This window comes from Cavia porcellus, unplaced genomic scaffold (genome assembly GCF_034190915.1).
Source record: "Cavia porcellus strain 051 isolate PalLab524CR breed Dunkin Hartley unplaced genomic scaffold, mCavPor4.1 scaffold_1, whole genome shotgun sequence".
Classification (NCBI taxonomy): domain Eukaryota; kingdom Metazoa; phylum Chordata; class Mammalia; order Rodentia; family Caviidae; genus Cavia; species Cavia porcellus.
The window spans coordinates 164687957-164711201 of NW_026947484.1; the positions used below are offsets into that span (position 1 = coordinate 164687957).

At 41.6% G+C, this 23245-nt stretch overlaps 1 protein-coding gene across 8 annotated transcripts in view; it reads right to left on the reverse strand.

Annotated features, from left to right (window-relative positions):
- Atg4c (autophagy related 4C cysteine peptidase) overlaps window positions 1-23245 on the reverse strand; it is a 65420-nt gene that overhangs the window by 27298 nt on the left and 14877 nt on the right. For 6 of the 8 annotated variants that reach the window (XM_063259528.1, XM_063259526.1, XM_063259534.1 and 3 more), the window contains 4 exons: window positions 17210-17293; window positions 13201-13434; window positions 11269-11599; window positions 9444-9514 (listed from right to left, as the gene is read on the reverse strand). In XM_063259528.1, coding sequence (XP_063115598.1) covers window positions 9444-9514; window positions 11269-11599; window positions 13201-13434; window positions 17210-17293 — 720 coding nt within the window. Of the gene's footprint in view, window positions 1-9443; window positions 9515-11268; window positions 11600-13200; window positions 13435-17031; window positions 17103-17209; window positions 17294-23245 lie in introns of those variants that run through there. The other 2 variants (XM_063259541.1, XM_063259532.1) reach the window with 2 other exon arrangements.

Below are 23245 nucleotides of genomic sequence, written 5' to 3' on the forward strand. Positions count from 1 at the left end.
TGCTCACATACCCAGCGTCATCATGGGACACTGCAGCTCCAGCCCCGACAGAGCCCCAGACTCCAGCGGGAAACACAAACTAAGCAGGAAAATGTAAGACAAGTCCAGCGGTGCCAGGTGCTCTGACAAGAGCCAAAGAGGAAGGCTGGGATGGGAAATGCTGAGCATGGAGGCCACTTAAAATAAGGAAATCAACCTCAAAAAACTAGGATTGGGGGTCCCATTTAACCCAGCTATTCCCCTTCTGGGTATCTTCCCAGAAAAATTTAAAAACATCACACTACAGCAATATATGTGCATCCATGTTTATAGCAGCCCAATTTGTAATAGCCAGATCTTGGAAACAACCCAAATGCTCATCAACCAAAAAAAGATGTGGGGGGCTGGGGATTTAGCTCAGCAGCATAAGCGCCTGCTGGGCAAGCAGGCAGTCGTCAGTTCGATCCCCGGTACCGATAAAAAGGAAAAAGAAAAAAAGATGTAGTATTTTTATGCAGTAGAGTACTACTCAGTCATGAAGAAGAATAAACTTAAGACTTTTATAGGTAAATGGATGCAATTTAAAACTCTGCTCATAAGTGAAATAGATCAGACTCGCATGTGTAAACATCATATTGTCTCCCTAGTATGAAAAGCTGGAAGTTCACTGAAAAGGCTTATGCCTATACTATTTGGACAATTAAATGCAGATAGCTTGTACTCTGAATAACTAATTTAAAGATAACAAGATTCAATGTATTAACCATTGCTACCCTCTAATTACCATGTTTTGAAATTTTGGGAGTTTTTTCTCTTTAAAAAAAAATACAATGAGGCAATGAGGAAGGACTGGCAGAAAGCAACCACTGAGAGAAGAATCAAAGAAAGTCAATGAAAACCCCTGGGAGCCTTTCTTTATTCCAGGCAGGGTGCTGAGCCAGAACAATCACCAAAGGCAAAAGAGCAACCCTAAAAATTGGAGGCGGGAGCACAGGTGCAGCAGGGCTGCGGGCTCTGGGCTCCAGGCTGCCGGAGGTTTGGGAAAGGGACGCAGTGTCCTTGTCTTCCTCATGCCCTGACAGCCTGTGTCCTGGCTGGAGATGGACACCAACGGCTGAGGCTGGAGCAGAGAGAAGAGTTGGGAAGCCCCCGGAGGTCTTCCAGGAGGCCAGGGCTGAAACACAGGCAGTGATTATGAAGGGGGACACAGTCCGTGAGCACCGCGCAAAGGCCGGGTAAACACAGCGTGAACTACAAAGGTGACTTGCATGGTTCTGTCACAAGAAAAGGAGTGAGAAGGCCGCATTCATGAAGACAGAGGCGGAGAAGAGCAAACCCGAAGGCAATGGGAGCTGAGCCACGAGCCAGTGAGCAGCTGCAGTGCTAAGAGCAGGCAGCTCGGAGGCTGGGAGGAGGTGGCGATGCAGCGGGCACCTGGGACCTGCCTGCCAGGGGAGCCTCCATACTGCGCGAATCCGAACCAGTGTAGACAGAAACAGACACGACATCTGAAGGGTGAAACGCCAGGTCCAGAGAGCCAGCAGACCCGGTGAAAGAGTTTTGGCTCAGACAGAACACTGTAGCCGGTAAAGCCAAGGAGCCCCTATCTCCCCCACCCCTAGGAATTTACCTATGGTGCCAAAAGTATACCAATGGGCTACTTGTGCATCCCTAAAGCCCCTCAGGCACCACCCCTAACCTAAGCTACATGTAGGCCCCCACTCCACGTGTTCCACAAAAAGATCGCCGACCCCGGCGGGGAGATGCCGCACCCCAGGGGATCAAGGGTGTCTCTCCCCGCATTCTCAAAATAAAGGTCATTTATATTTCATACTTCTTATCTTTTCAGCCACCACTGGTCCCCCACAGCTCTATCGTATGGTTCCCTGACTGGGAACGGCATATGAGAGGCTCCTGGGGCTTTTTTCCAGTTTGAGGCCCCTGCTGTTCAGAACCAGGACCGGACTGCCTCCTGCATTAATTCCTCACTTCTACACTCAGGAGCTGTAAACTTGTTGCTGCTGGTTCACAAACAACACTGACCCAATTTACCACAGGTGAGCAGCCCCCCAGAGATTGCCACTGGGCCAGGCCCTAGGCGGGTTTTCACCTGCTTTCTGTGGGTTCAAGTAAAGCTCTCACATCCTTAGACAGCCCAAAGCAGGGTCTTTCTGGGCAACCTGTGTCCACACTCGGAGACTCTCACATCCTCACGTCCTTTGAGTTTGGATAGCCCAAGACAGAGTTTTCCTGGACCAGCCCATACTCTCACATCCTTCAGAGCTTTTTAAGTTCTCACAGGCAGAGTTGTTACTAGACCCATGTGAAATCCACTCATAATATTGGTGACGGCCAATTATTAGGAGTTTTGGAACCATATAATAACTGATCAATCTGGAGTGTAAGGTGACGACTTTATTTTTTTTTTTTTTTTTTGTCTTTTTCATTTTTCTCGGTACCAGGGATCGAACTCACGACCGCCTGCTTGCAAGGCAGGTGCTTATGCCGCTGAGCTAAATCCCCAGCCCCAAGGTGACGACTTTAAACTTGACAGACCATGGTCCGTTGCTTCATCTGGCTGTAACTCCATGGGCTTGGACCTCACACCAGATTCTATCTTGGGGACCACTTCCTGTCCCCCCCAAAAACCATACCTGTCTATGGCTTATCACACTGACACAAATTTACAAAACTCTCTATCTTTAAGCCTTTGTTTTGGGAATGTGTGTCCTTTCCCGCTCCTCCAGGATTCCTCCCCCTCCCCACACTTAAAGAGATAATAGCCTCGTTCCTTGCAGCCTTTCAGAGCTTTCTCAGCGTCCTTTTGTTTCCTCACTATCTCCTCCTCCCTCCCCCACACCATGCGTGCCAACCCATTCCCTGCCAAGATGGGAAATGAGCCCAAACAGTGTTGAGAGATACACCCGAGACTGCTTTAAGCTGCTTTCAACTTTCACGCTGCGCCCCAACTCCGTGTGATATCTTGGCTCTCATGCCATGCTCCAGGTCCAACCACGTGGGGTTCGGCTCTAGTGACCTAATCTGCACGTCCCACAAATGGCTCCTCCACGTGGCAGCTCAGCTCCACACTGGTTGGCTACCAGCTGTGCCTGCAGGAGCAGCCCCAGCTTCACACTGTGTCCCAACTCCGCCTCCCAGCGCTACCACTGCTGCCCCCTGACCGCAGCGCTACTGGCCCCCTCTCCCCTGTGCTCTGTCCCAGCCCCGCCCCCATGCGCTGTCCTCACTGCCACCTTGCGCGTTTCTGTGGGCAGTCCCAGCCCACCCCTGCACGCTGAGTCCCAACGCTCACCCCACCTACACTCTGCATGCCCCGCCACCATGCTGGGTGTGCTCTGCCAGCGCACTGGAACACAAACACACCTGTCTGTTTAGCAGCAGAGATGCTATTTTTTTTATAATCGGCTCCACTCAGAGATGCTACTTTTTTTATAATTCAGCTCTGCTCAGAGATGTTATTATTTTACAATTCTCAAACAATTTAATCAAGGTTAAATAGGCTGGCAATATATAAGACTTTGGCTGATAAACGAGGAACGTGGCCAGGTAATTTTACCAGCCTTGTTTATCAATCAAAGCCTTCAATAATCTCCTGTTTAATGACTAAAATTAAGAGGTGTTTTGTGGTATTTTTCAATTCCTTTTTGCTATAAACCACCAATAATGTTCTATGTTAAGCTTACTGCCTATATTATACTGTATTGTCATTTGTGAATTCCTTTTGCTGTGGGCCATCAGTAATGTTCTATGTTGGGCTTGTTGCCTGTACTGTACTGTGTTGTCGCTGATCTCCTGTTTAACAACTAAGGTTAGGGATAATTATACATTCCTTTTACTGGGAACCACTAGCTCTGTTCCAAGACAAGGGTTTTGTTGAAAGTTTTAAAGCTCAACTTGAGGGTATATAGTAAGTTGTAGAAAGCTTGAGAGGATGTCAATTTAAAAAGTGGTTTTGTCTTCAAGTAAAAATGTCTGGCTGTGCCAGAATGTGACAGATAGGAAAAGCTCAATTTGAGGGTATATAGTAAGTTGTAGAAAGCTCAAGAGGATGTGAATTTTATTTATCTTGGTTTATAGTACTGCAAATAACAGGCTTGAAAAGAAGTAAATGTGTTCAGAATTTGACAGTATTAGATCAGTTTTGGTATTTATTCATAAGATTGATGAACCTTTACTGCAAAATGTTTCCATTAAAATGAGATTATACTCCAAAAGGGGGAGGGCAGACTGAAACCTTTTTTGTTAAGTATGTAATTTCAGTAAAACGATGGCTTGCCACGCGGCACCCTGGAAAAAAAGCGGTGTGCCATCCAGATGAAGTCTGCTCTCTGATCTGGAATGCCAAAACCCTATTTAAATAACACTGTAGCTGATCTCTCTCCTAAATAAAAAGATTTAAAAAAAATTAATAAACAGGCCATCCTCTAAAAATCAGATGGCATTAGACATTTTGATACCATAAAGAGATATTTATATATATGACATAAATAACATGTCAGTTCCTAAAGTTCTCTGGACCTTGTCCTCCATATGGGAAGTCATTACTAAAGTTATAAATACCCTGTTAAATATATTTGACTCCTGCATACTTACTTAATTCTATAGATACCTTCTACTGTAGTCCAGATCCCAAACAAAAAGGCAAAACTTGACCTTCAGACTCCACAGAGACCTTCTTAATATGGCTTTTCATATTTTCAATGACAGAAATAACACTTGTGACACTTGGAGTTCTGAGACAGGTAAACCAACACAAGGTGGAGCTGCCTGGGCGCCCCCACCATGGACCATGCTCAAATGCAGCAGAAGACATTGGGCAAGAGAGTGCCCCATCTTGGCGTTCTTTGAGACCTTACCCCAGGGCTACTAGACTGTCCTAGCCACCAGAAAGTGGGTAAGCCATCCTAACTTCCAGCCCTCACAGGAAATGCCAACACGGCCACAGATCTGCTTAAACTTGCTGCTAAAGACTGACAGGGCTCAGGGCCTACAACAGCCCCCTTTATGGGTGCCCGTTTCAGAGTCCAAGTCCCACTAAAAGTCTCAGGTAAGACATTCTCTATACTTGTGGACATAAAGGCCATATGTACAGAGTTCTTCCTGAGTTTTCAGGCCACTATATTAAGTCCTCAATCTCTAGGAGACATTGAGGGTCAATCTATGCCATTTATAAACAGGGACTATTTTGTGCAGGTCCCAGTCCTAAATCTTAAAATGCTTTTACTCCCTTGTGTTTATACAGGCTAACTTAGACACACTGAGGCCTCAACAGCTTCCACCTGTCATCGCTAGTAAACCTCTCCTCAGTCATCCTTTCTTATTCACCAATTTCTCAGGCAACCTTGGTCAAGACTGACAGATACATTTTGTCTTCTCACTTTGTTTATACTTTTTCAGGATACATTAAAGCCTTTCCCACAACCAGCGAGACTGCTGATATACTTACTAAAGTTCTGTTACAGCAAATCATTCCAAGGACTATAACCAGGTTACAGTGACCCATACCTGATATTCTTGGCAACCTCAACAGTGATCAAAGTTGCTAGACTGCCATTCTAGTTTTGCATCACTCAGGCCCTAGATCTAACCATCCTGTTGCCTACTCATCTCTGCCTTACCAAGGCCTCATAGCCACAACTCTCAGACTGTCATGATTTGTTATCCAATTTGGTTTCTCATTTCTTATTCTTTTTACAGCAGGACTCTTAACAGTATTTCCTAAAGACTTCAACGTCACACATACCAGAGACAAGCCTTACCTACCTACCCTTTTAACTTTTACGCTTTCAGATGGGGGAGTAATCACCTCTCATAACTTCTAACCTTCTAACCCCACATTTATTTTTCAGAATTCTGCCTTACCATGCAAATGTTTCTACCCCAACATAGTCCTGATATAATGACATGTCTAAATCAAAGACACCTTTCCTTCTACCTCACCTGGGTCCTTAAATATGACAGTGCCATGCCTCCTCATAACATCTTGTCTCTTTGTTTTTCCAGTCTAACATACGTGCATTCACCAGTGAAGTTGTCCTGGCTAAAACACCTGACACCAGCTTCTACATGGGCATCAACCGTCTCCCATCAACTCCCCTAGGACCCAGTGCAGCGCCCTCTGCCAAAAGGAAGCAGTTAAAGAGAGAAATCTTCGCCCCTTTTCATAATAATAATCATAAGACGGGATATGAAAGAGTTTTGGCCCAGACAGGACACTGTAGCCGGTAAAGCCAAGGAGCCTCTATCTCCCCCACCCCTAGGAATTTACCTATGGCGCCAAAAATATACCAATGGGCTACTTGTGCATCCCTAATGCCGTCAGGCACCACCCCTAACCTAAGCTACATATAGGCCCCCACTCCACGTGTTCCACAAAAAGATCGCCGACCCCGGGGGGAGATGCCGCACCCCAGGGGATCAAGGGTGTCTCTCCTCGCATTCTCAAAATAAAGGTCATTTATATTTCATACTTCTTATCTTTTCAGCCACTGCCGGTCCCCCACAGTTCTATCACCCGGCAAGGGAGGCTGAAGCACCAGACAAGAAGTGTATCGAGAAACCACAGAGCAGCAAGCTGGAGGCCAAGGGGACTCAACACACATGTAAAGAGATGACAAGGGAAGGGACAGGGGGCAGCAGGGGGGCAAGGGGAGCAGGGGGCAGGGGGATGCATTCTCAGCTTCTGTCCTCTGGCTTCCCTGTCTCCTTTCATACTTCCCAAGCTACAAAGATGCTACAGCGGTCCTGCCCCCTCCCAGCCCCATGCCAGTGAAGGCTCCAGCCTCAGGGTGTCCGGCTTGACTGCTGTGAGGTTTTCCCATCCACAACGTGCACAACGGGGCTGCAACATGGTCCAGTTCAGTCACAGAGGCCACCAGAGGAACGACTCTCAAGGAGAGTACCCAGCGCCTTTCCTCCACCCACTCCACTGGGCCTTCACTGACTACACGGGAAAACAGGTGATTACAAGGTGCTATCACATGGAAAGGACAACTGCCCCCTCAGATAGCAGCATCTCCAGAACCGCATGGAGGCCAAGTAAACTAATTCTGCCTTGTGGGGACAGCTAAGTGTGTCCCTGAAGAACAAGTGGGCAGGAGGTGTTATAAAGAGGAGGTACCAGCACACCCCTGGAGCCAGGGTGGGGGATGCACATGCAGGACTTCACTTTACACAATAGAGAATATGAGGCAGCTTCAGGTTTTTAAATAAAGGAAGCATGTACGTGATTGCTGTACACTAGCAAAAAGAGCTTCATTATGCTTGTGTTATGCCAGAGTTATATGACCAAAGTACCTGTAACACCCTCATACTGTTCTGTATGCATCATTTTTTCTGGGTGACCTAATTGATATGTTAATCAATGCTCCCCTCTGTAAAGAATTGTAAATCCCTGGGAATCTGACCTAATTGGTATGTTAACCATTGCTGCCTTCTGCAAACAACAGATGTTATCTAAAATTGAGAGCTAAAATAAGTTGACAAAGGATTGTTAATTCCTGCTTGAGACTTCTCTGTCCTCTGCAAAGGGAAACAAAGGTCTTCCTCATTCCTTAGCAGATCAAGGATCTTTCATTTCCTGACCCACGCCCATAACCCCTTACTTTGTAAACAGTGCTTTCTACAAAAAGTCTGGAAAGTTTTGAGGGAGACACACAGCTTTTGCAAACTCCAACAGCACTGTGTCGCGGGGCCCAGGATAAAATAAATCAGCAATGCTTTTTAAAAACATGTCTTTCCCCATTTTTGGACTTGAGGCTGGTGGTGTAAGGGGCTCATTTTTGGATTACAAGAGTGATTAGCACCTTTGATCACATGAATCAAAAGGGAAAAGGACAAGGAGAGAAATCTTAACAAGATGAAATAAAAAGACATGAAAATCCAAGGTCTGAGTCACAGATACAGCTGTGACCTAAACCAGTGAGGGCAGAGGGATGTCAGGGACAGTTTTAGGGGCACAGTGAGCAGACCTTGGGGGCAGCACCACCAGAGCAAGAAGCAGTGGTGAGGACTCAGTGGGCTCCGCACAGGCTGTGTGTGTGGGCGCCACACACTAATCCTGAGAAGGCAGGAAGTAGAAAGGGGTAGGACAGAGGGAAGTTCACCTTTAAACATGCTAATCAGAAAGGTGTACAGAAAAAAAGCCATGAGTTACCTGACAGCTGCTCAGGTGGGACTACAGAAGTAAGTCTTAGAAATCTTTGTTTGTTTGTTTGGAGGCAGGGTCTACAAAACAAGCTGGCCTTGAACTGGATTATATGGCCCAGGCTAGCCTTGAACTCAGAGTGATCCTCCTGTCTCAGCCTCCCCCATGCTGTGATCACAGGTGTGTACGATTACACCTGGCTACTTTTAAAAATCTTAATGTATGATGCATAGTCCCGAGTACTGAAAGCTACTGAAAGACATGTAATTACAAAGGAAGAAGATACAAATGGAAAGAAAGAAAATAAATGGAAAATGAAACCTTTAAAAACATTAAGGAGGGGAAAATCACTTGCTTTGCCTGGTTCCTAATCCCACAGCCTAATAAAACTATACTAATATTAATTCTCCACTTCGGGTTCTTAAACATGAACAGTAAAAATTTTAAGAGCGATATCAAATCACACAAACCACTTACAAATGAGGAACTCTGTATTCTTTATTTAAGTATATGTAATAAAGATGAAGGCTGATCAATAAAAATAAAAGCACAAAAAGCAAATTCATAAATTAAATTAGCTGCTTAAGCATATCATTTATCTTAATATTATACAGTAGATTTTATTTGCGAGATCAGAGAAATAAACAAGAATACCTACAAACTTTATACATTATCTGAAGATTTATGACTTTCATTTTTGTATGGTATCAGTCTTTCTTTAAAAGGAAATTAAATCTCAACAAAAAGCCAAAGAAACATGCATATATATTTGGGAAGTATCCTTTCTATACTAGCTGGTGTCAGGATAACCTTAAATATTTTGTAGATACTCTTATATTAAATGTGATTCCAGTACATTCAATTTTTCTAGAACATTAACATCTATTTAATTTCCTAAATAGTTACGGGTTTCCTAAACACGTAACATCACGAGGTAGCCTATTTTATCTGGAAGTTATGGTCTTTGCTTTGTCCCCAACAAAGTTTCAAAGTCACTGCTTGACACTGATCATCCCCAGGAGACCCAAAGCTGCGGAAACCCTAGACAACAAACTCATGGCCAGGTGACCGCCTAGAGCAGCAGGGAAGGCAAAGCGCAGGGCCTCCCACAACAACGCTGCAGTTTCTCTCCTTGAGACACAAGCAGCAGTGAGATGACCTGGATACTGAGTGGGGACCAAAAATACACAAGACATGGGCTCCACCTTCACTATCAGTCACAAGACCCCATGAGCGAACACACATGAACCTCTGACCAGACAGACAGATGAAAACCACAAGGACACACATGCCTTACCTGTACAATCCTGTGCAACATACACAGTGATTCCTTGTAAATCAGGGTGTCTCGCTTCTTCAACTGCTTTCCTAAGAAAATAACGAGGATCTACCTTTAAAACACGAACATTTCCAGTTGGTAACTACAGACTCAGTTTACTGGGGGAGAAGCACTGCTTTTTGACTTTGAAACCTGAATGTCTGCCATCCAAACCACCATCTGAGGGGATCAGAAATCAAGTCAGGTCTTTCAGAGTCAAATATTGTACTAAATTCCTCAGAGATCATTAAAACCTATGTTGTAAATTGTATTTTTAAGACTCTCGGGCATGAAGTAGCACCACCCACTCATCCAGCCACACTATCTGCCTCCTAACAGTGACTGCCCTAAGGTCTGCTTCCCAACAAGCCACACCACCGGCAGGGGTGCAATACTGCTTGTCCTCGGACACATGCAGGGCAATTTTCTTTTCTTCAAGAAACAGCCTGACTTTTTCTTCATTCAAAACCTCTAACAAGGGCTTGGGGGTATGACTCAGCAGTAGAGCACCTGCCTAGCCTGTGTGAGATGCTGTGTTTACACCCAGCACTGCTAAAACACAAGACAAACCAAACACCTAGGAGGACTTGAACAAATTAATATGCTAATTTCAAATCGGAGAATTCTATAAGCAAAACTGCAAGATAAAAATATTTCTAAGTGAATAGAATACTCAATGGTACAAAAAATCACAATATCAAAGGAAATTATGCAAACTGAGGAAATATATTTTTATTTAACTGTGTCTTTATAATTCTTTAACTTAAAATGCTTCATTATGTGTAATGGAAGAAGGATTGGCAAATTAGGGCCCACAATCCAAATATGATCTGTGGCCTATTTTTTTAGAATGGTTTTGACGGTTGTAAAGGCAATAGAAACCTTATATAAGGCCTACAACCCTAAAACATTGGCCTACAACCCTAAAACATTAACTGTTTGCCCATTTTCAGAAAGTTTGCTGAGCCCTGGAAGGGCTCGAACTATGATTCTATGGCTATGCTTTTATAAACATCATGGAAGCTGGGGCTGCTGTTTACAAAAACAACTAAAAACATCAGGTACTTTTCCCATTGTAAGCATCTAGTCTATAAAATTTGCCAATATGCAAAAATGCTTTGTAATAACTTCAAACTCACATGATTATAGGGAGAATAAATTTACAACTTACCATTCTTATATAACATATTGATGAATTGGTTTATAATAATGGACAGTCAACAAATAATATATATTTTTTAAACTTGGATGATATCCAAGTAAGTGGGATATAAACGTGTTAGCACAGTAAAATTTGACTTTCCATTTTTTCTAAGCACCTGAATGTCACAGACCCTTCACTTTTACTGTGATATAATTATAATATTAATAGCCCCATGTCCCATACATTTACAATTCACAAGAATTTGATGTGCAAAGAAACACTGAAAACATCAATTTTAGCTCCCGACATTTCATTATACTATCAGTACATTACGGCCTCCAGGTTACATTATCAAAAAAAAAAAGAAGTAACATTGTGCATGTTCCAAGGTTGAAAGAGATGTTAGTTTTGGAACATTTCAATAGGGCAGCCCAGGGAAACTAGTTAGAAAGAGATCCGGGTATCTACACCTGTGAGCAAGAAAAGAAAAACCTGTCGGCAGACAGCTGTGACCGGAGTCTCAGTCTGCCCTTCGTCGCCGTTAGCAAATGGAAGCACCCAAACATACTCCCCACTGTGGGCTTTGGCTTTCAGGGGTGCACAGCCTGCAGGGCACCTCTGCACCCTTAGGGTCGCAGGCGCGACCTTGAAATGCTTTACCTTAAGATGTGAGCCACGACGGCCGGCCCGTACCAGTCTCCAGCCTTCTTCCCAGACCTCCTGCCACACTCTATGAGCTGATGCAGGCCAAAGAGAGCCGAGGGGGAGTCGCCAAACCAAGAGATGATTTTCCTGTGATAAACCTCGTCTCGCACTTCATGGGGGTTGGGGTACTTCTCCATCGTCTCCTTCAGGGACAGGGCTGGAGTCCCGAGCTGTCTTTCTCCCGAGAGCGACGCTTCGAAGGATGCAGCAAACTTTTTCACTGTGTGTGAAGTCCACGACTCAGAGTCTAAATTCTCAATGTTCAATGCGTCAGGCCAGATCCAAGCTACAGCAGGTCCAAAACAAAGCGTTTGGATCCTTTACACAGATTTATTCTAACAATTCCCCTAAAGTCAGTCTACAGCCCTTACAGCATACAGGTCACCACTACACTTACACAGGGCAGAAAGATGAGGAGCAGTGAATATAAATATATATATATATATATATATATATTTTAACAGCTGCTGATTGAGAAACGGCTTCCCATATTTCTCTAAGAGATGATAAAAATGTTCCAAAATCACATTATGGTAGCTGGATACCTGGAATCCCAGAACTCTGACAGGCTGAGGCAGAACAATCCCAAAGCAACTCAATGAGGCACTGAGGCTGATTATTATTATTTTAGGAGGGAACCAGGGATGTAGCTCAGAGCAAAGGCCCTGAGTGCCATTCCCCAGTACTGCACCAAGAATCCTAACCCTAATCCTAAACCTAAATTATGGCGATGGAACTCTGAAATACACTTAGGCCTGGGGCTGTACTTAATGGGACAGGACTTGTCTGCCCTGGGCATGGCCCTGGGTTAAGCCCCTAGCATTGCACTCAACAACAGGCATTGAATCGCCCACTCTACTATGAGACTTTACAGTACGGAGGTCACAGCACAATGAAGCTGCTTAAAACAACAAAGGGATGATCAGAGGCAGTGAGCAACGCTCGTGATGTTCACATCTCAGTAGTCATGTTACTCTCAGAATATTCTGTAGTTTCCAAAATTTCTAAAACTGGAACATATCACACATAATCAGGAAAACACGAAAATTAGACAAAAGAAAGAAAAAATAATAAACTCAGGTCCAAACGGAAAACTGCAGAATCTTTCTCTCCTAACACACTGCTTAGACGAAATGAAGTCTTCCGCTTCCTCTGTCGCACTGCTCATCAGTGCCAGGCCCGACCGTAAAGGACACAGAAAACACAAACACGTAGAGGCCACCAAGAGTGAATATATTCAGAAAAGGGACCCCTCTGATCACACCTTAAAAATATTACTACAGCAATCTTAAGTTTTCAAAATACGTTTCTAAAACATGCCTTCAGAACAACTTAATCCTTTTTAGAGGGTAATCATACTCTAGTAAATAAAAAGTTAATGAACGAGTGACCAAAGATTTTTTAAAAAATGCAATATATCCACTACTCCACTGGCAGGGTAGTGAGACAGGTTGGGAGACCTCCTTGGCACTATTATAAACATTCCAGTTTTTGCCCAGGATTGCCCAAGACTGCAAATCAGCCAGAGCACAAAAATGCAAAGGCTACGCAAAGCTAGACGAACGTGATTCACTGTGGTATCAAGAAAAACAAACTATTCTATACTTTTGAAGACAACCATAAAAATGTACACGTAAGACTTTAATGGCCCTGGTCAATAAGAATATAAAATGCTAGATCAGTTACAACTTTCAAAAGCATCGGGGGCATAGATGGAGCTCAGTAGCACAGCGTGTCTGGAAGCACGAGGTCCTGAGTTTGAGTCCCAGTATCAAGAAGAAAAATCAGGACACCAAGAAACTCACCTGAGAGAATCTGTAGAGTATGCGAGCTTAAGTTCAAACTAAACAAACACGATGCACAAAGAATAACCCAGCCACAACCTACCTCTCCCGAGAAAGTGGAGGACCAGCCCCTGCGCCAGCAGCATCTGGCCGGTGCGCAGCGTGCAGCCCCAGCCACAGTCGGTGCTCAGGGCCGAGCCCTCGATGGGTGGAAACTCCTCCCGGTAGGTGAGCCATATTCTGGAGATGAAATCTTTACGGAATTCATCCACGTTTCCCGCAATGACACGGTCTTCTATGGCGCATCCTGACCTTGCAGTTAACATTTTATGTTCATCTACAAGACAGAAATACGAACCATACAGACATGCAAGGCAGTATCCATGTTGGGGACAGATTACCATGGCTGCCCTGAGACACAGGTTACAGCCCCATCTCCCCCACCTCATTCCCATTTAACGGCAAGGGTAGCAGCCTTGTAACCCCTGCCTGTACTTCAGGAAGGCTGAGACAGGAAGACTGCCCTGAGTTCAAGAACAGCTGAGGTTACAGGCATGCAACTTCAAGGCCAGGCCGAACTGCACAGTGAGGCCATATTAGGGAAAAAAAGGAAAGGGAACCTCAGTCTGCCACTTCAGCCTGTACCAAAGCAAATGAGTGAATGCTGAAATGTTCTGGGCTGTATTTAATATACGGTAGGTGGTACAAGTAACACCACAATAATAAAAACATCCTATGGCCAACAGAAATCCACCTCTTTGATGAGGGGAGAATACTAAAATCATTTTTCTTGTTACCTAATTTGGCTCAGGACGTACATAGTAGAACTATGAAATATTATTCACAAATAAAATGTCATAATTTGTCAATATGTAAAACTGTGAATAATCACACAAGCTGGTTCTTGAAATAAAATGTGGACACTGTTTTACAATATTTCTACTCAAATCAGAAGGTCAAAACTAGTAAGTGAAAGAGAATATAAAATTCCTAAAGCATAATTATCCTTTTATGCTCAAATACAATGCTTCAAAATTTGTTGCCACCTGCAGGTGATTTTTAAAAGCTTTTCCAAACGATTACGTCTGACACAGTTCCTATGAAAAAGCTACAGCATTTTTTGCTTGATAATTTACAACGCACTTGCTCAAAATGAACTGCCACTCCCTCCTGCCCTTGGAGGGAACTGGCACTCTTCTTCCCCCTCAGCTGAAGCCAGAGCCTGGGGAGCAGACCCCAGTAGGCAGCGGTTAGTTTGTGCGGGCGGAAGGCAGCCTGGCAGATAAATCCACCACAGCTCTCAATTCCAAGGAGGTCAATTTTCAACGTCCTTCAGCAGCATATTAAAAGCTAAAAAAGCTTTATCATGCACATTTCTCATCCTCCCTTTACCAATCCCGCTTTTTAAGCTCATTCTGAAAAATATACCATCACCCTAACTTTATACACATTCAGTAATGGAACCGAACTACAGTGGACAGTTTATGATAATAAATGCATGAACGCTAAGCCTCCGTTATCAATACCTTCTCTCAATACTCTCAGTAGCATTTAAAGTTAGCTACACAATGGGGCTGGGGATTTAGCTCAGCGGCATAAGCGCCTGCCTTGCAAGCAGGCAGTCGTGAGTTTGATCCCTGGTACCGATAAAAAAGAAAAATGAAAAAAAAAAAAAAAAGTTAGCTACACATAAAAGTACCTGTAAATTGAACATGGAACTATAGCTGCATTCAAACTTCCTAGCTTAGACACATCTGCTTGACATTTGATAAAATAATACATAATTCTCAGACTTTACCCTGTGGCTTACAAATCACATAGTTCTTAATCTACTACTTTGAGGCATGATTCCTTATATTCTTAAAATCTAGTTCCTCTTAACATAACTGGGAAACTGGTAGTGCTAAATGAGGTTCTCGCCGCACTGTCCTTCCACTATAACACTATCTTCACTGTCCCAGTCTCTGACTCACCAGACTTCAGCAAAATCAGTAATGCCAATAATTTTTATCTACATTTGCCTCTTCTTAGATTTCAAGCATCCCAGAGAAAAAAATGTGTTTACTATCAACACAAAACAGAGTTCCAGACCACAACAATAAGCATTTGTTAAGTGCATATAAGATAAATGAAACCAAAAGTACTTTATTTTATTTATTGTTGTATTTGTTAAGCGGACAGATGACTCAAGATCTGAACTTTAAGGGCTGGGGATTTGACTTAGAGGCACAAGTTCCTTCCCAGGGAGTGCAAGGTGGTGAGTTCAAACCCCGGTACAAAAAAAAACATCAGAGCTTTATGAAGAAAGAGGAACATTTCAAAGAACCACTATAGGAATAAAAGCTGAGATGCAAAAAAAAAAAAAAAAAGCTGAGATGCAATAGAAGAGAACTGCTTAGTCAAGGCTGATGATTACAAACCACAATGAAACCACAATGAAATGAGCTACTGTAAGAAATAATCAGAAGATACATTGTAAAACAAGTCCTCAAGGGGTACAACTATTGTAATTAATTAATAACATAAGTATGCATGTGTTTTTTTAAAAAAAGGATATTGCAACTTGGACAAATAACAGAAAACAGACTGAAGATCCCAATCCCTAAAAGAAAACACATTCTAGCCAGGACTGATATATCCTACAAAACTATCTTTGAACTAACTGATGGAGAAATACAGTATCTTCATGATAAAGAGCACCTAAAAAAAAAAAATTCATGAATTTTTTCATGAACCACCAACCCAGCACTCCAGAAAATCCTCAAGGATATCCTGGAGACAATGAAACGAACAGTGACAAAGGGGTTAAGAGAATAAACACACAGGCAGTTAAGCAGAAGGGAGAGAAAGGGAGTCAGCAACAGGAAAATAATGTAATTACTAGGCTATATCAATACATTTCTTGACCAACTCTCAACTGGTCTCAGTTTCCCAATCATAAAACACAGTTCAGCAGAAAGGATCAAGAAACAAAACCCAACAGTATGAGGTATACAAGAAACACACTTAACCTAAAAAGAAATTTACAGACCATTCAACAGAAAGAGATAACAATTATTAATATAAATGCACCTAGCAAAAATACACTCAACTTCACAAAATAAATACTGGAAACAAAAGATCAAATAAACAAACATAATTATAGTGGGGGACCTCGATACTCAACTGTCATAAGTAGATCAAACAAAAAAAAAAAATCAACAAAGAAGCATCATAGTTAAAACCTTTAAACAAATGAACTTAACCAAATACACATTCTTGTCAGTAGTGAAACCTTCTTCAAAGTAGATCACATACTAGCCAAAAACTCATGCCAAAGTGCAAACAAAAAAAAAAAAAAAAAATCAACATTATCCCATATCAGATCATAGTATAATGAAACTAGAAATCAATGACAAAAAAACCCACAGAAACTATGCAAACAGATGGAAATTAATACTATTGAATGATCAATGAATTATAGGAGATATAAGACAACTCCTAGAGTTAAATGCTAATGTTAGTTAGTACAACACACCAGAACTTGAGACACAATAAAAGCCCTAAGAGAGAAGTTCATAGCTGTGAATGCCCATATCAAAAAAAACAAAAAAACAAAAAAAAAAACACCACAGGGTGCCAAATAACCAGTAAAGTACCTCAAGATCCTAAAAATAAGAGCAAGCCACATAGACAGTTATATAATTACTAAAAGGATAAGTACATGTTGAAAGTCAGAAATATCAAATGAAATCTATCTGAGATACTGAAGCACCCTTAAGAATTCAAAAATTATCATTTTTAGGTTAACTAAGGTGATAATTGCTATTATTGTTGCATACTTTAAAGTTATCAATGCAATCTGAAAAACAATACTAACATCAATTTAAGTAATATTTACTTAGTACTCATAATGAAAGCTCAAAAATATGAAGGCTATAACAGAAGATCTTACCCTCCGGGAGTTCAGAGAAACCAAACTATATGATACGATAATATATTATGTGTTACATAAAATGAAAGTACCTAAGAGAAATATGGAAAAAATACATTACTATGAAAATAACAACCAAAAAAGCTTAATGAATAATTTATTCAAACATTTTTAAATGCTTTACAAATCTAGCACTTACCTTCATATTTAAAATGATAACATTTTCCAAGCAACAATACAGGGGAATTTCTACTAAAATATGTCTTTGTTTTCAACACCCAACCTAAACAGAAAACAAAGAAAAGGAGGTTTGCTATTAAAAGATTAAGAGGCTAACAGTATTGTTAAAATCTAATTTCAAGCCATTTTCACTTACGGGTGTGCATGTTTAAGAGTTGCAAAATATCAATGAAAAATACAAGTCCTTTATGCTACTTTTAAATAAAGACTTTTAATCACATTCCATTCATTTAAAAAACATGAGAACTAAAATATTCTTTATTTTAATTAACTCTTGACGAGTTCTTATGGTACCCAAAATGAAAACGTACAAATTCTGCTTCAGTTTCCCAAAACTGTTTAAAAATCAGAAATAAGGCTTTTGAAAATGGCAGTAAGACAAAGCGTAAAGAAATAATGAGTGTGATTTTCTGGACGATCAGAAAGACCCAGAAGAATGATATGCTTATTAATTTTTTTAAAAAGGAAGCCAAATTTATATTCATCATATAGTCATGCAAAAAGTGGGAGAAAAAGGCAAAACAAAAAAGACATTTTCGAGAAAGCAGAGCCCAGCGCTGTTACACCTTAAGCGCTCTCCTACGTGCAGTACCATCAGCATCATCACTTCATCACAGCCACTCTAACGGAAATAACCCTAACTATGCGCACTGTACTCGGAGGATGGCCAACTGGAGAAAAGGAAGGCTGAGTTTGAATTCTTTTCCTGATTTAACTAAATACATGACTGTGAACATGCCTCTAAATTTGTTCTCTAATTTATTTTTAAAAAAAATTATGCCATAGTCGGCTCTTCAGGTCCCCACAGGGCCACGTATGGAGAGGTTGGTTCCCAGCAGATGGCGCTGTTGAGAAGTCCTAAGCCCTTCAGGAGCCCAGTTTCAGGGAAGGCACGCATGCCGCTGTAGGCCCTGGGGGACAGTGGGACCGCAGCCTCCTCTCTGTCGTCTGTCTCTGTCTCTCTGTCTCTCTCTGTCTCTGTCTCTGTCTGTCTGTCTGTCTGTCTGTCTGTCTCTCTCTCTCTCTCTCTCTCTCTGTCTCTCTCTCTCTCTCTCTCTCCTCTCTGGACCTGGCCACCGTGAGGGGACCAGCCTCCCCGCACATGCTCCCAATCCCATGATGCTCTGTCTTATCTCTGAGCCAAAACAGTGGAGCAGCTGACCACGGACTGGAATCTCTGAAATCCTGAACCATAACACATCTTTCCCTCCTTTTAAACTGACTCTGATACGCTACAGCAATCTCACACGGACTGTGTACCTACCATACCATACCATGAGGTCTCAGAGAGCTGTGAGATTAACTAGCAGGGACATGAACTACTACAAAGCCCAGCCCACAGTGGGCACTCGGTCAACACCAATCTCCTGAATCACCCACCTGACACAGTGAGAAGATACAAAAGGCACTTCAGAGTGAGTGTCACCAATAAAAATGGAGGATACTGAAGTCACTAAGGTAAATTTAAAAAGAAATAGACACCCATGTGCATCAACTGGATGGCTTAATATTGTTAAGACACTGTTCCTGACACTGAATCTACAATCTACAGATTCAGTTCAATTCCTATCAAAATCCCGGCTGGCTTTCTTACAGAAATTGACAAGATGATCATAAAATTCATACTAAAGTGCAAATGACCCAGAATAATCAAAAACAAAGCCGAAGAACTCACTTTTCAATTAATTTCATACTTTACTATAAAGCTACAGTAACCATGACAGTGTCACAGAGGTATAAACACAGAGATAAATGGAATAAAATGTAGAAATAAATTCACACATTTATGTGCCATATGTGTCAAAATCATGCAGTGGAGAAATAAAACTTTTCAACAAATGATACTAAGAAAACTAGCTAGCAACATATAATGGAATAAAGCTGGACCCCTATCTCATTCCATACGTAAAAATTAATTCAGAATGGATCAAAAACCAAATATAAGAGCTAAAACAAAACTCTCAGAAGGAAACAGACACATAAATCTCCCTGATGGAGATTTAAGCAACAGTTTCTGCATTATGACATCAAAATCAAGTAACAAAAGATAATAAACTGGACTCCATCAAAATTAAAAAGTTTTGCACTTCAATAGTCGCTCTCATGAAAGTGACCAAAAAATTCAAGCACAGGAGAAAATACCTGCAAATCTATATTTACTAACAGGTTTGTATCTACAATGTCTAAAGAACAGTTACAATTCAATTTTTTTAAAAAGACAACCGAATTATAAAATGGACAAAGGGTTGAATAGACATTTCTCCAAAGAAGACACACAACTAGACAGTACGCTCACGGAAGGGGCTCATCACCCCAGTCAACAGTGAAATGCAAGCCAAACTCACATCACCTCCACTGGAAAGGCCAATAACGGCCAATACAAGGGCAGGGGGTTATGGACACAGCCAAGTCCTCAGTGTTGCTGAAGGAGTATAAAATGGTACAGCCACTATGGAACGGTTGGTCGTTATGGAGAGTCAAACGTATGACTTAGCAGTCCCACTGCCACAAGAAGCCCAGGGCACAAAGACTTAAAAAACTGTACACAAATATTCACAGCAACACTATTCGTAATAGCCAAAACCAGAAATGACTGAAACATACATCAAATGATAAAAGGTAAAATATGGTAGTCATACATGAAATATCACTCAGTCAAATAAAAAGATGAAGTTCTGATGCACAAATGCTCATTAGCACAGATACACTCTGAAACCACTGTGCGGGCAGGGTCAGAAACGAAAGCTCCACACTGTGTGGTCCCATTCACATGCCATGTCCAGAACAGTGAAATCCACAGAAACTAAACAGACTGGTAGAACAGGAAGCAGTTGCTAACAGATACAAAGTGGCTTTGGGAAATGATAAAAATGCTCTAGGATTAGTGATGGTTCTCAAATCCACTAAGTCATACATCTTTTTTAATTCGGGCTGAGGTATAGTCAGTGGCAGAGTGTATGCTAAGCATGCATAGGGTCCTAGACACAATGCCCTGTACCACAAAAAGTAAATAAAAATTGTGTACTTTTAAAAGGTACATTTTATAGTTATGTGCAATACATCTCAGTATAAAAAATGATGTCCAAACTCTCCAAGCTGCAATGTCACGCTATTGCCGAGTTACAACTCCCCATCCAAGTCAGCTGGCTGTTACTTCCAATGGGCCAGCAGGCAAATGGCAATTACGTTTTACCAGGATTTGCATTATTTGAGGCTCTTTCTAAACTTTGTTGGCATTGCTGTCCTAAGGTATGAACTTCTTCCTGTTGGAACTAGTTCTGCTTGAATACTTCTCCATCTTTGAGGATTCCAACATCTCCAACAATCCAAATGGATTTGCTTGTTTGTTTGAATTTTGTTTATCAAGAGTAATTAGGCCATTCACAGTAGCATCGAAAAAAAAAATGAAATACCTAGAAATCAATCTAACAAAGAATGTTAAAGACCTCGACATTGAAAACTATAGTACTCTGAAAAAGGAGATTGAAGAGAGTATTAGAAAATGGAGAGACACTGTTTACTCTTTTGTCGGAAGAACCAATATAGTAAAAATGGCTATACTTCCAAAACTGGTATTTAATACAATTTCAATCCAACTTCTAATAGCATATCTCGCAGAATTAGAGAAAATAATTCTAAAATTCATCTGGAACCAGAAGAGACCCAGAATAGCAAAGGCAACACAGGGGGCATCACAACCCCTGATTTGAAATTATACTACAAAGCCACTATGATAAAAATACCATGGTACTGGGGGGAAAAAAGACCCAAGGATCAGTGAAACAGATTAGAAGATGCAGAAACAACTCCAGACACACTCAGCCAATCTTAACTTGGACAGAGGTCCCAAACACATTCACTGGAATAAAGATAGCCTCTTTAATAAATGGTGCTGGATAAACTGGCTCTGCACAGGCTGAAGATTAAACTGGACCCATATCTTTCACTATGTACTAAGCTAAAATTGTACTGGATCAAAGATCTTAATATTAAAACAGAAACATTAAACCTGCTGGAAGATAGAACTGGTAAAACTGTTGAAGACATTGTTGCAGCTTTATGAATAAAACCCTGATTGCACAGCAACCACCACAAAGAATCAACAACTGGGACCTCAACTTATTAAAAAAAAGTTTTGCACAGCAAGAGAAACCACTAGAATGAAGAGACAACTCATGAATGAAGAGAAAATGTTTGCCAGCTGTTCCTCAGACAACTGATGACTATCAAGAACATACAAAGAACTCAAAGTCAGTCCTCCCAAATTTAAAGACTCAACCCAAAAATGGGCATCTGAGATGAATATACACTCCTCAGATAAGAAAATACAAACAGCAAAAACAGTATGAAAAGAATGTTCAACCTCACTGATCATTCGAGAGATGCAAATTAAAGCAATACTGAGATTCTACCTCATCCCAGAATACTTGACTATTAACAAGAATCAACCAGTAACAAATGCTGGCAGGGCTGTGGGAAAAAAGGAACTCTTCTCCACTGTGGATGGGAGTGTAGACTGGTACAACTACGTGGAAATCAGTGTGGAGAGTCCTCAAAAAACTAGGACTGGAGGTACCATTGACCCAGCTATTTCTCTTCTGGATATCTTCCCAGAAGAATTAAAAAACATCATATCACAGTGATATATGTGCCCCCATATTTATAGCAGCACAATTTGTAATAATTTAATCTGAGAAACAACCTAGATGCCCATCAACCAAAGAATAAAAAAAAAAAAAAGATGTGATAATGAAGTACTACTCGGCCATAAGGAAGGATAAACTTGAGGCTTTTATAGGTAAATGGATGCAACTAGACACCATACTTATAAGTGAAATAAATCAGACTCACATGTATAAACACTGCATTGTATCCCTAGTGTGAGAAGCTGAAAGAAATGTGTGTGTGTGGACAGTTCAGATAGTCATACTACTAATTTCTCTTGGTTCATTGAAAAGAAAGGTTTTTTACTAACACTGTTTAGACAACTAAATGCAGATATCTTGTACTCTGAGTAACTCATTTAAAGATAATACACAACCTATTATTGTATTAACTATTAGCCAATGTGTTTACCATTATTATCCTCTAATTATCATGTTTTAAAATTTCATTTTTCTCTTTAAAAAATTTTTTTTAAATTTGTAAAGGATAATTAGGCCAAAAAATAAAGGCTTACAGGAACATGCAGGAGAAAAAGTCAGTTGTACCAGAGCATAAGACTGACACCACTGGGGCTGGAGGTTTAGCTCAGCGGCATAAGCACCTGCCTTGCAAGCTGGCAGTCGTGAGTTCGATCCCCAGTACCAATAAAAAGGAAAAAGACAAAAAAAAAAAAAAAAGACTGACACCATTTGTTTTTATGCTGAGGTCAATTTTGCTGACTGCCTGCTCACCCATGAGGCTGCTGGGAACTGAATGTGAAGAACTAACATATTGTATCATCACCTGAATAGATTCTGTCTACTCTGGAATTAAAAAAATTACATAAGCCAGAAGCATACCAAAATACTCTATCAAGTTAGGGAGAAAGAGAGAATCACATTGTGTTAAGTTTCTAAGCAATGTTCTTCAGGATATTCTCTTCAGGAGATTCTTATCTGCATTCCTTACAGAAATATTACATTTTAGACAAGAGTATTTCATTCATTCTTGCCGCAACCCATGTGGCTCCTGAAGTTCCTGGGGTGAAGGACATCGAGTGGATGGGAAAATAAAGCAGAGACAGAAGCTGAGTCAGGAGGAGCCCTCTCTCCTGATGGGAGAAGGAACTGCTCAACCACCGCAGCACCTTTATTTATACACTCGGGGAGGGGGGTCAGTTTCAGCCTGCTGCCCAGCAGCTTGCCTGGCCGGCCTGGACCCTGCCTTCTTGGAGCCGGAACAGCTTGTCTAGCGGCTCGCTTTGGGCCTCCATGTTCTCAGGGCTGGCCTTGCTTTAGCCCCACACGTGTGATCAATCCCCAGCCTCAACGGCTCCCTACACACTCTCAAG